Below are 13,057 nucleotides of genomic sequence, written 5' to 3'. Positions count from 1 at the left end.
CTTCAATAAGTCTTGTGCAGCATCTTGTCAAGACTCCAGGACATCTGAAGGACTAATTGTGATCAGTGTCAGAGATTAATGGAGGTGGGAATCCTTCAGCCTCCAACAGGTATATGAAAGCAGATGTGCAGGGGGATGTGCCGGCTCTAATGGGCAGCACTGTCAGTCTGGCCTCCTCCTTCGCCTCTTGTTTTGCATCCCACTCATTATCCCCAGCTTAATTCCTCTGCTATGTGCTGAGCCGTGGTCGGCTGAATTACTGTCCATCTGTGAGGGCTGGGCAGGATATCGACCTCCTTATCTTGAGGCTTTAATGTTCATCAGAATGCTAAATGACCGGTCCCACACAAAGCTGCAGTAACCGTATTGGGGCCACGGACACAGTTGCTAATTATGTTAAATGGAAAAATCCACACCCAAAGCCAAGTCTCATTAGAATAAAGCACACTTTAATTTGAGGCAATACTCCCGTTCCCAGACCTGCAATGAAGGTCTCTTTGATCACAGATGGAGCAATAGCAATCATAGTGTCTCACCTGTAAATCGATTTTGGTCTTCATTAAGCAAATAATCAGTGCAATAAAGTCAAATGACAATATGTAAAGAGCAAATTTAAAATGTAATAAAATAACAGAACTTGCCTTTGTGCTAATGTCAAGTGAAACACCAGACACGTTTACCATTTAAACTCTTAGCCACACTCCTGTGTTAACTCACTGTCTCAGAGAGAAAAAAGACCATGATAACTATTTGAGGGGGAAAATGAAACAGCCTGTTGAAATCAATCTAGTCATCAATGAAACCAGCTTTCTGACTGACATAGCCAGACCCTTGAGTGAATGCCACCAAGGATCTTGATGCCGTATCGGTGCGGTTCACTTTGATGCTCCCAGCATCCGCACAAAACATTGGGATGTTGTGTGCGCTGTCAGACGGGTTCACCTGACCTTTTATTGATTTCCCTCGATGACTTCCTGCAGTGACATTCACATTCCACGTCAGTTATCTAGGAATCAATGGGGCCAAGAGATTGATGTGGCTATAGAAATTTTAATTTTTTTTTTAGAAAAGTTGAAGGACCTTTTTTCAGAAGGTCAGTCCTTGAGTCTCTAAGAGCTGTTGAAATCCTTCTGGGGAGAAACCAATCCGAGGTGCACAAGGTGAGATGAGAAGAGTTAAATCAAGCAGGAAATGTAATCCACGCCACATCAAAAATATACAAGCAGGCACAAATATGTACATTACATGCACCCCCACTAATATGTGGTTACATATTCCCCAAAGCTTTGCAGATAAACTATCCAGAAGGTCTTGGATTTTTGACCACTCTTCATTTTAGTCATAGGGGGATTGTTAAATTAAATTAGTTGGTTTCCTGGCACAAGCCCAGCTCGTATGCATAATCTACAAAATTACGGTATGGTTGAGGCCTTTCCAGAAGCTTAATCTTGGCCTGTTTCCTACATACCAAAACCAGTTTAGATGTGTGATTCATAGCATTGTATTTTTGGAGCATCTAATTGTTATAAAGAATCAACTGTATAGGAGTTTTGTTGGGATGAAGTTGAAGAATTTTGAGCTATAAGCCCCTCATCATATCGTCCAGTGCTCCAATGAAAGAAACTCAAAACATGATCTTACAACCACCATAAATGACAGTTGGTCTAGCATTCTTTGGTTTTAAAAACCTTGCCTAGAATTTTTTTAAAACATTTGTCTTCACTGCTAAAAGGGAACTAACAGTAGGTACAATTCTCTTGAAATGAGTGTAATTATCCTTGATTTGAGTAAGCAAATAAGAAAATCTGCCAAAGGAATATGATTTTTGCCCTTAAAATAGGAACAACACATCTCCACCATCTTATTTTAAGTGCAGTATATGTAATTATCTTATTTTAGGGGGGGGGGGGATACTCCATTGGCAGATAATCTAATTTATCTGCTCAAATTAAGGACAAATTTCAGTTATTTCAAGAACATTTTAACATACTTTTAGTTCCTTTTTTTCAGTGTTGTCATGATGGTCGAGACGTATTATCTTTTGGTGTTTTGAGTGACAATATGTATTTGTCCAGGAGTAGTCTGAAGCTAAGCTACAGGCTAATATCAGTTCATAGATTTGTAAAACCTTCTTCAATATAGTCAGTGACACAGGTATTATGATAATCTTGAGCCTTCTCAGACACCTGATTTTTCTTTAACATCCTAATCCAAATTTGGCTTAAACTTGGACACAGTAGATTGTTCTAATTGGACAATGATCTGAGACATAAGAATGGATAAAGAATGTTACTATGTTAGCTTCTGGAATAGCCTTGACCTCAACCTCATTGAAAACTGTTGGACTGTGCCTAACAGGCATGTATTTGTCAGGAAACCTTTACGACTTTAAATGAGCTCTGTTAGTTCTGACAAATGGACTCTGCCAGAAACTTTTAAATGGCTACTTAAAGAGTTTTGTTTCTCTGTGAGCTGCTGTGGGAAATTCAACATAGTATTGGGAACCTGTCCATATATATCTGCCCCTGTGTGAATTAAAGAAAAACCAAAAGGACTTCAGACTTTTGCATCTAGTTTGCATAGGACTACTTTAAAAATCACCAAATTGGTTCCTTGCATAATTCCAGCATAGCAAATAGTTTGAATGTTTCTTTAAAAAAAAAACACACACACACAAGTTAATATTATATTCATGCAGACAGTCAGTGGATGTCAAGTATTCACCAACATTTCTAATAATTTTATTAAAGATCTCATACAATAAGTTATTTAAATTTATTAAACTGGACTGTCTTATTCATTCACTTTGATTTCACTTAGTGATTTGTCACATTTATTGCTTTTCCTCCATTTAGAAGTGAATTTATATGCAAGCCCTAGCCCCACTTTGATTCCCATTTCCTTCCTAATCTTGTACCATCAGCGCCTCCCGCTGTGGCCTTTACCCCCTCCTAGCCTTGCTCTGTTGATAAAGGAGCTGGTAGCGTTCAAAGAAGGCCAGCTGCCTGCAAGATTGTTGGCACAAAATCATTGCTCCCCGGTTTTTGAAAGCTTTAGTGTGCAAATAGACCAAAGTGTCCACAATGATGCATGGATCCCCTTGCCAGGCTGTCGGGGCTGATAATGATGTTACTGTGTTGGCAAGCGATGCAGCTCGACCGCTGCTAAACGCCTGGACATGCGGTGACACAGGGGCTCTCCAGCAGAGGCCAAATTGTATCAGGCCGTCTACTTAATGAAGCTGTGAACCTATCGAGGCACAATTCTCCAGCAAATAATGTGGAATACATTGTATTCTGAAATCATCTGGCCATGCAGGATGTAATCTAGGCTACTGGTGTATGGTGCAAACAAATCTCCACCCCATCACTCTCTTTTTACATTGGGGTAGTATATTGCGAAGCCTTGCAGAGGATGAAAGCAAAGCGAAGCGATCAGTGGAATCCATTCGATTGAGGTATTGTTTCTTACTGCTGGGTAAGGCTTGGGTTTAAATTGGACAGCTGCATGATTTTATTACATTCTGAAATGCACTACACTGGTGTCTGAAGCTAGAAAGCAAATAAACATTTTACACTATACTGTCCTGTGGGAGGCGCCTGCAAACATCACATCTTTAACGACTGCAGCAGCGTGTTTGTTCTTCACATTTTTGTCTCATCTTAGTGGTGCAATGCTGTTGTCTGAACGGGAACAAACATATCTCGCATGTGAAGGCGTTGCTAAACAAAACCATCAGTTGGTATCTATTTGTTGTTTCTCAAACTGTTACCTTTTTTTTCTTTTCAGCCCAGTCTTTCAAAGAGTTTTCCCAGCTGCTGAACACTGTTGAAGAGGAAAGAAGGCGCTTGGTAAGAACACATTAGAAACATGACAGGACCACAGCAAAACAGGGCTACACATTTCATTGTGTCAGCTGAAATACTGCACTATTGATAATTTGATGTACAATAAAAACACTCACAAATAATACATTGTCATTAAGCAGAAAATGTATTTTGAAATGGGTGCTGTAATCTGGGATGCTGTTATACAGGTAGGTGGTGAGATGCTAAAGTCCAAACATTCTTTTTATAAAACAGGGGTGGAAATAAAGATTTCCTTGGTTGGTACAATAAAAATGTTCCAGGAACTTAAAGATTTTCCAAAAATAGTTTCAAAATTTGAGAAAAATATCTCTTAGTTACAAAACAAATTCCCCTCAAACCACAAAATAAAACCAAATCAGTACTAAAATGCCTACCGAAGAAACACAAATGCAGCTCAAATATTGCATAATTTACCCAATAATAAGACTAATTATTATTATTTAAATATAATGCTACATTATGCCGTCTGCATTGGTAAACGGAAACTGAACTGGGATACTAGATGCTTGAAACTGAGAGCGAAGACCTACTTTCTAACTGATTGCAAAAAAATTACCTGACCCTTTTTTCTTTTCTTTTTATTGGGGGAGACTTTTCTGACACAGGCAAGCGCTTTGAATTCCATGCGTTTGTTTCCGATACGCATGCACTACACCGAACCAGAGCCCATCAAAGCAACACATATACTCTAAAGACTTGATGTTCAGTTCTAATCAGCTAGAAATCCCTTAATTTATCTCAATAAGAAATGAAATGTTCAACAGAACCCCGTTAATTGTCTTGTGTTCAGATACATTAGCTTTTGGTTACCTGGTACTGATTATTAGTTCTCCAAAGAGCGTTGAGAACTCATACCATACAGCAAAGCTAATATGTAAGGGAGTGCTTACTGACATTCCACTGTCATACATTTATATACTTTAGAGGAACGGTTAATTAATCAAAACACGAAAAAGAATTCTCAATTAGACGGAAATGTACTAAATCCCAAATAAACACAAGAAAATGTCACTTAGGTTGGGACCCTTTAGCAGTAAGGTATTGTTTCTTTTTTTGTTGTTAATGTAGGCTTATGTCTATGTTATTTAAGGGACTGCTTGTTTTTTTGCCTTTATATTTGTGTGTATGTGGTGGTGGTGGTCTATGTGTGTGTGTGTGTGTGTGTGTGGGTGGGGGGGGGGGGGTACATAAATAGGTGGTTCTGGTTCTGGTTCTGGTTGGCTGGTCTAAAGGTCGGAAAACAAGCCTCCAACAAGGCTGAATGTCTAAAGACAAACCAGGCATGACGTAAAGGCCAAGGGCAAAGGAGGTAGAGGAGATTTCTCAGTGGGTGTCTTAGTTATGCATAACTGCCCCCCTACATCAGTCTGCACACAACCCCAGACAGTAACAAAATATGCAAACTAAACATGGACTTAGAAGACTTACTATCCTAGCTTTTAAACACGGGAGCTTAAAAAACAAAATGGAACGTGTATTAGCTTTGAGTAAATTGGCCAATTTTAAATGGAAAGTAGATCGTATATAGACTCTACCATAACGTTTGGAAGTTTTGCAAACAATAAGACAGATAAACTGTATTGTACAAAACTAAAGCTACTTCCAAACTTCCCAAAATGATACGTCTGGCAGTACCTAAAGTAAATGCACACATAAACCAACACAGACTCTCTTTGTATGTCAACATGTTAACTTTTTCAAGTGTTATACTTATATTTGAAAATCAACAACTTTTTAAGAAGATTGTCAGGTATAACAATAACTTGCTCCACTTATTTTTTTTTTGCACTTTGTTGTTATTTTAATGTAGAACCAAGGCCAGCACCTTACATTTATTATTTAAGAGTAGATGGTGGAGGGCTGCACTGAGAGCTAACTCTTCATAGGGCTTTGTTTAGGTCACATAGGAAAGCTGTAAATCTGATGCACCACATTTTACAGAGACTTTGAAATGATCTTAAGAAGTAGACTATTTCCTGTAATGGGGACAAATGAAAGTGGCAAATACAAATAGATGCAAGACTGAGAGACTGTATAGAGCAGTCTGACTGGACTATAGTGGCTGCTGCTTAAGTGTGTGCATGTCATAGCTCACATCTCGCAATGAGCTCTTAACCGTCACCATTCAAAATAAAAAGACAATTTATGCAAGAAGTACTTACATTTATATAACCAATTAATTGTCATTGTTAATTTTTGTTTTTCTAAAAACAATAAGGACATTCTTACAGAGTGCACTTCCCTGCTAGAGACGGAGTACCTTTGTCAATAAAGCACGGTCTTTAACCTTTCCATCAATCCATTATATATTAACTATAATTCAGAAAATGATCCATTCATTTTCTATATCTGCTTATCCTTGCATGGTCGCTGGTGCCTATCTCCAGCTATCATTGGGCGAGAGGCAGGGTACATCATGGACAGGTCGCCAGTCCATCACAGGGCAACATAGACACATAGAAGACACACACTCACACCTTAGGGCAACTTAGAGAGACCAATTAACCCAACTGTTTTTGGAAGAAGCCAAAGTACCCACACATGCTCACAGAGACCATGTAAGCATGCAAGATTTTAACCCAGGACCTTCTTGCTGCAGAGCAACAGTGCTACCAACTGCCCCACTGTGCAGTCCCCGCAAATTATCCACAATTACAAAATCCATTATATTTATATGGAAGAAATTCAAACCACCATTCTATTTACTTAATAATTATGTATTTTTTGTCATTTTCTGGCATTTTATGTGAGTTTTATCAAATCCTGACATTAAGCTACTGTGGATATGGAAACTTTTACACCTCTTTTTACCTTTTGTCTATAACTGACATGCATCTCGACTATTATTTTCTCTCACTTAAATTTGAGATAGCTTAACATTTGTGTGCACAACTGTAGTAAAGTATCTTACAAAATGTTAAACTAACACATTCCTGTGCCCTGTTCCCAATTTAGTTTCCTTCTTGCTCGGCCAGGGTACACTGCGGTAGGGATGCAATAATATGATATTTTGCCTCGTGATTATTGTGTGGAAATTCATCATGGTTATCAATATTATCACCAGTAGCCAGAAGCATTAATCATTTTTTCCTGCACCATAAATGTTATTGCTGTACTTTCCGCCGTACTTTCACTGGCTTCTGTTTCTGTCCACAATAAAGCATTTGCAACATTAGTGCAGTAAGTGAATACAGCTTTATAGGTAATGTCATTTTAATGGTTTTACTAACCATAAGTTTTACCATGGCAATCATTAAAACCAGCAACCCTTTAATCCTTGGAGTGCAGCGATAACTCCTCCTGAAGAGCTGACCTGCTGAAAATGCTTTAAAAAAAAACCTACCAACTGGTCCTCCTTAACAAAATAAATGACTAAATGAAAAAGGATAAAGCAAAAAGATTAAGAGTAGTGAACATGTGGAGATGGTCTATTCCCTTTTGTTGGCCTTCTCCAGATTCTCAGACCAGTGTAAATGTCTTTGTTTTCTTCTCTTTGAGTATTAAAGTGATGTAAAAAGCTCAGTGGAGGGAACTATGTTTAGCTGAAACTGCATATTTACAAACGCTGTATAAAAAAAGAAGTCCTTTTTGCTCACTCTCTGACATTAAACTAGTCTTTTCCTACTTTTGGTGCGTTAATGGTTTCCAAATGCATTTCTGTTTGCTAAATGCAAAACATTTTTTTCTACTTTCTTCAAAGTCACAAGGTTATATTTACTTATTTGACTGTGTTCCCTTTTAAACTGTATGACTGAGGTTAAAGGAGCAATAAACAAAATGTCATTATTTTAGATAGAAAGAACTGAAAAAATAGTATTGTGAAGAACGTTTTAGATGGACTATGGTATGACGTCACACACCATCTGTCTGTGTTGTTCTCCAATGTCTTGTTTAAATAGCCGGACCGGTCATGTATGCACAAACGTACATGCGCGTTAACAGCTGAGCCCCTCCCTGCCCATAAAATGTCACTGCCAGGCACAAAATGGGGGTGAGCACGCCATTTTTTTTTTATTTTGCTAACAGCATTAAAAAGTTGGGAGTTAGTTACTTCTTCACCAGATGTTTTCCTCTGAAAGGTGATGCTGTTCTGCTGTGTATTTATCCTTTGCAAATATGCGCATAGGAGGCGAAGGAAAGGGGAAATGGGTGCCGGGTTGCAGCTGGAGCGAGATAGAGAGAGGCGTGACCAAATTCAGTACTGGTATAGGCACTGACCAAACCCGTTGGTGCAACCGGGTACCGATTCACGTTAAATCAAACGGTAACATGATAAATGCATCACTCTGACATAGAGGGAGTGGAACAGTGGGCGATTTTCAATGCCAAATATATACACAGGATTGCACGCACAAGATCATAATGATGTCAGTAGCCGCTGGTCCAGTCAACAGAGCAAGCACGGCTGATGGAAAGCGCTCGAAAGTATGGCTCCACTTTCCAAAATGTGCTGCAGATTATGTTCGATGCAATATTTTTGAGGGGAAGTATTAGAAGTATACCGGCCAGCGTCTGATGAAGCATTGGGTCCCAGATGTATATTTAGTGAATTTCTTGCCATACATTGCAAAAAAGGAACTAAAAGTAAGTAAAATGTTCTTAAAATTAGTATATTTTTCCTTGATTTGAGCATGTAAATAAGACTATTTGCCAGTGGGATGAGTATATTTTACCCCTAAAATAAGATAATTAGATACCCTGCACTTGAAATAAGATGATGGAGATGAATTGTTCTTATTTTAAGTGCATAAATCCTATTCCATTGGCAAATAGTCTTGTATACCTGCTCAAACCAAGGAAAAATGTACTAATTTCAAGAAATTTTTACTTACTTCTAGTTCCCTTTTTGCAGTGTAGTTAGTGACTTTTCGTACCAATCTAGCAACCTTTTTACAAAAAGGCAACTAGCTAAAAATCGAGAGACTTTCTTCCGTTATGTGTGGCTTCCCATGAAAGCAAAAATCATTCTGGAGTTATTGTTTTGATAGAGCTGTGAGTGCTGCTGTAAGCCTTCTCCAAGCACTGTCTCGCAGATAGACAGCTGCTGCCTTGTCCTGAAAGCCGTCCTCAGTCAGAGCAAAGAGTGCAGAGAGGAGAGCCTCTGTTGCTCATTGCAAATGTATCCCGCCGTGACTTACTAAGCAGGCTAAAATATAATATTTTTTGATATAGTTTTTGTTCTTCTCTGAAAATAGTGCACTAAAATATTTCCCTGAATTTTATTTGCACAAGGCTTTGATTCCATATTCACCTCATTCACTCTGTGTGCCTCTAATACCGGTCGTTTCGGTAAAAGAAAAATGTTTTATGTGCTTGGGATTATTATGTATTAGATGTATAAATTATTTAATAAGGTTCATTTCTAGACCCAAACAAGTTTATTCACGTGCTGGGAAATAAATATGCAACGTTTCCCATAGGTTGAGAATGTACTTGTGGTGGTGGACAGTGTGGAGTTGCTTTGTATGGTACAGCATGGTGCCAATCTCTAAATCACAGACATTCCTCATACTGGAAATCTCACACATCAGGTGATAATTATTTACACTGAATATTGTGTAATCAGAATTTTATCCCGCCTTGGTCTGAAAGCTGTTATTTGGGTTTGATTTTTTTGTTTTACCTCAGAATGTCCAACTTACTGTTATTCATACAATTCAACCAATCAAACCAACAAGAACAGCAACATGCTAGTCAACTACAGAGAGAGAAGTGGTGAGTCGCTACATTCGTAGCCTACTTGGAGACGACTGTGGTGACCATCGCTGGTGTAGGATAGATATTCAGACTTATTTCTAAATACAAGAAGTGACAACTGAGAGAGCAAACAGGAAGCGGCACTATTAAGTTCTGTTGGGAACGTCAACATTGGAGTAAACATTCATGCTGGATGGGTTAGCTACGGCCAATACAGAACACGAGGAGCAGAACCAAGCAGTGAAACCAAATGAAACACTTAGTTTGACATCACATGTACTTAGAAGAGGATATATTAAGGTAAAAATGTTACTTAGTGTGGTTTTAACTCAATATTCAGAATGAATCCATCAGAGGCTTACAAAGCCTTAATATTACCACCAGAGCTTTTCCAATTATTTAAAAGCATAGCATAGTGTTTGTCAGTTTTTGCCTCATTATGTGTAATGTGAACCAGAGTGGCCAAAGAGTAACTTTGCCGCGGTGGCAAATAAAATATTCTTGACTCTCGGTAGTCTTAGTTCATCTAAACCAGTGATCCTCAAGTCCAGTCTTCCAGGTCCGGTGTCCTGCAACTGTAACTGTATTTGTGTCCCTCCCTCAACACACCCGAGTCAATTAATTAGGTCATTACCAATTGGACCACGAGGACTGGAATTGAAGACCCTTGATCTAAACATTTGAATCTAAAGGAAATAATAAAGAAGTTAAAAAAAATTTTTTATTAACCTGGCATTTTTAAATTGAAACAATGTTGGTAATCCTAACCTAAGAAAAACCAGAATGGGTTTGTCTAATTTCAGAAAGTGAAAAAACAAACAAACGGATCTGCTCATTCACTCATGATTTTGTGCGGTGCCCTACTCTCAGTGGGAGGTGTGTGTGGGCGGAGCCCTGGCACTGCATTTTTGGAAAACGAAATTCCTATGCCTGCTACTTTGCATGATTGTCTTCAAAGCCAGAGACAAAACATGCCTCTTTGAGTTGATAATCAGCGCCGGGTCTTCAGTTACAGTTAAATGAGGTATATGGAGTCAGAGGTTTTAGAAGGAGCTTTTTTGGAAGCTCTTAAGAGCATTGAGCAGATGAAAAATGTTTTGGATGCCCTCCATTATCGTAAACAAAGGTGTTTTGGTTGTATCTTATACTCCGTTTGCAGAGATGTTGTTTTATGATGCCTGGAAAATGTGACGCTTCTGTTTTGCTCCTGAATGGCCTTTGTGTGTCTAATAAAGCTTCCTATTCTGCTAAAGAAACACTGAATATCCAAACAATTTGTTTAGATGTTTTTCTGTTGCCTGTGCCCCAAACCATGCTTTTTGCATACGGCCGTGACTCATCTGATGCCTGTCAAAAATAATCAGGGCAGATTTAGGCGCGCCTAGTTTTCCTTGTTGTCGTTTCCGACACGAGCGCGTGTCACAAAGGAGAATTACAAAGCTAAGTCAAAAGTCTGGATGGCAGTAAGAGGCGACAGAGGTGTACAGGTTCACGCGTTAGCGGCTTATGTGCGCGCAGGCAGTAGAAACAAAGCGAGAAGAGAGATGCACATTAATGCGCTTTATGGGTTTTGGTTTTTGTTTTAAATCCTCTCATTTCAAAAGAGCCATAAAACAAAAAGAAGTTGGGCTGATACGTAGAGAGAGGCTAAACTGAAGTGGAGAAATGAAATGAAACCACACTTGAGAGGGAAGAGGACTGTGTGACAACAAGAAGACTGCATGATTGCAAAGTAATTGGAAAAAAAAAAAAAAGTTAATACATCAAAGCAGCTTCAGCGACTCTCAGAAGCTTATATGATGCAGTACTTTATCAGTAATAGATTTAAAAGTGTAAAATTCTATTCATAGCTCTCCCTCTCCCCCTCATCTCTCCTGTTACTTTCTTAAAAAGAATCCTCCTTGCATCATCTTTTTTTTTCCCTCTCTCTCTTCACCTTGCAGTCTGCATCTCATCAGATGTCTGGAATATGCAAGATGCGCGCCTCTGATCTCTGCTCTGTGATCGTAATGTTGGTGACGCTGGGAGATTTTTTTCTTTTCTCTGCTTGCACGCATTTTAAAACTCTGGGGATGTAAGTGCCAGCAATTTGTCATATGTAAACGTGGTATCTTTTAAATTCCCATGATACAAAAAAAACAAAAAACTTTACATAGTTTTCCGAGATGGTTACAATAGGAGGGAGCTTTACTTTGAACTAAATGGAGCCCAATTTTCCTCACTGCCCCTGTATACACCGCGAGTGAATCGCATGTCTTGAGGGTGTTAAACTGTCACTGATGTTGCTTGATAAGCTGCAGCAGGTCTTGCCCTCATTTTGAAGCTCATTTATACAGATACAAGCCAATGCTGCCATCTCATTTATTGTTTGGCACGTTGCCGGGACCATGAGCAGCAACAAACATCTTTATTGGCTTCTCTTTCCAAACTCAGACCTCTACTTCACAGTTCTTACAACAATGCCATCTTGGTGTTATCTGAGATCTATTATGAATTAATCAGAATGCTTATTTATGTAGCCAAAGCAAAGCCATTTTTTGCAATGAGGGGTTTATTTTTAAGATTCTACTCCCAGTATAACCATGGAGGCTTCCATTTTAAGTGCAGCTGAGACTCCTTATCCAGAGGGGTTGAGTGGCTCTGTCCCACCAGTGGATGTTTTCGCCCCTTATAAAACCTACAAAATGTTTGCTATATCCATGTTTTGGATCCATTCATTTCTCCTACACTCCTGATCAAAGGTATTTCCTGCTAATGGATCATAACCAAGGTCGTAAGTAGAGCGTCACGCTGCAAAAAGGAGAAACAGGGAGGAGAGACAACACAGACAAGGCAATTTATTGAGAATTGCATTTATACTGAAACAGGCTGTTCTTCAACTGATCATAAGTTCTAAAAAGGGCGTTAATCTTGCTTTTGTATAAATTAATTTTGGGCGTCCACACACTTACGACTCCAAAATGGCATACATTGTTTGAACAATTACACCACAGGATCCGTTCCAGAACTGCTAAACAAGGTCATGTACTTCCAGCTAAAGCAAATCCGCCATTTTTATTCCTCGCTGTGATTTGTCATCAAAGCTCAAGGGTCCTGAAGCTGCAAGCGGATAATTTAAAATGTTCGGTTGGTGGGCGTATCAACCTGCAAAATGAATTACACCGTCTGCCAGCATACCACAAAAATGGCCGAACAGGGCTGAGCGGAACGTTCTGCCACCTGGAAGGGGTCCGAGTGTGAAGTGCCTCATTTGCATTTAAGTAGACTACACCAAAGTCAGTTGTTCTCAGACACAACTCAGAACAGGAGCAAAAGAGGGACCTCTGAGCTACGATAACAAAGAATTCAGACCAAAGCATTGCAGCTCCACTTTATATAGACCACAGCTGAATGATTTAAATGTGAAAAGGAAGGATTTAAAAGTATGATTTGTTCCCTTTCAAATGATTTATTGAAGGAACAACTATACCAAAGGATTGATTGCCATATGT

At 39.0% G+C, this 13,057-nt stretch overlaps 1 protein-coding gene across 5 annotated transcripts in view; it reads left to right on the top strand.

Annotated features, from left to right (window-relative positions):
- LOC105930209 (rho GTPase-activating protein 42) overlaps window positions 1-13,057 on the top strand; it is a 129,616-nt gene that overhangs the window by 43,114 nt on the left and 73,445 nt on the right. For all 5 annotated transcript variants that reach the window (XM_036149643.1, XM_036149644.1, XM_012868303.3 and 2 more), the window contains exon 3: window positions 3,790-3,851. In XM_036149643.1, the coding sequence (XP_036005536.1) occupies window positions 3,790-3,851 (62 nt within the window). The remainder of the gene's footprint in view (window positions 1-3,789; window positions 3,852-13,057) is intronic.

Source organism: Fundulus heteroclitus, chromosome 18 (genome assembly GCF_011125445.2).
Source record: "Fundulus heteroclitus isolate FHET01 chromosome 18, MU-UCD_Fhet_4.1, whole genome shotgun sequence".
NCBI lineage: Eukaryota > Metazoa > Chordata > Actinopteri > Cyprinodontiformes > Fundulidae > Fundulus > Fundulus heteroclitus.
The sequence above is the reverse complement of the archived record's forward strand: the minus strand, read 5'-3'. Positions and strand labels throughout refer to the sequence as shown.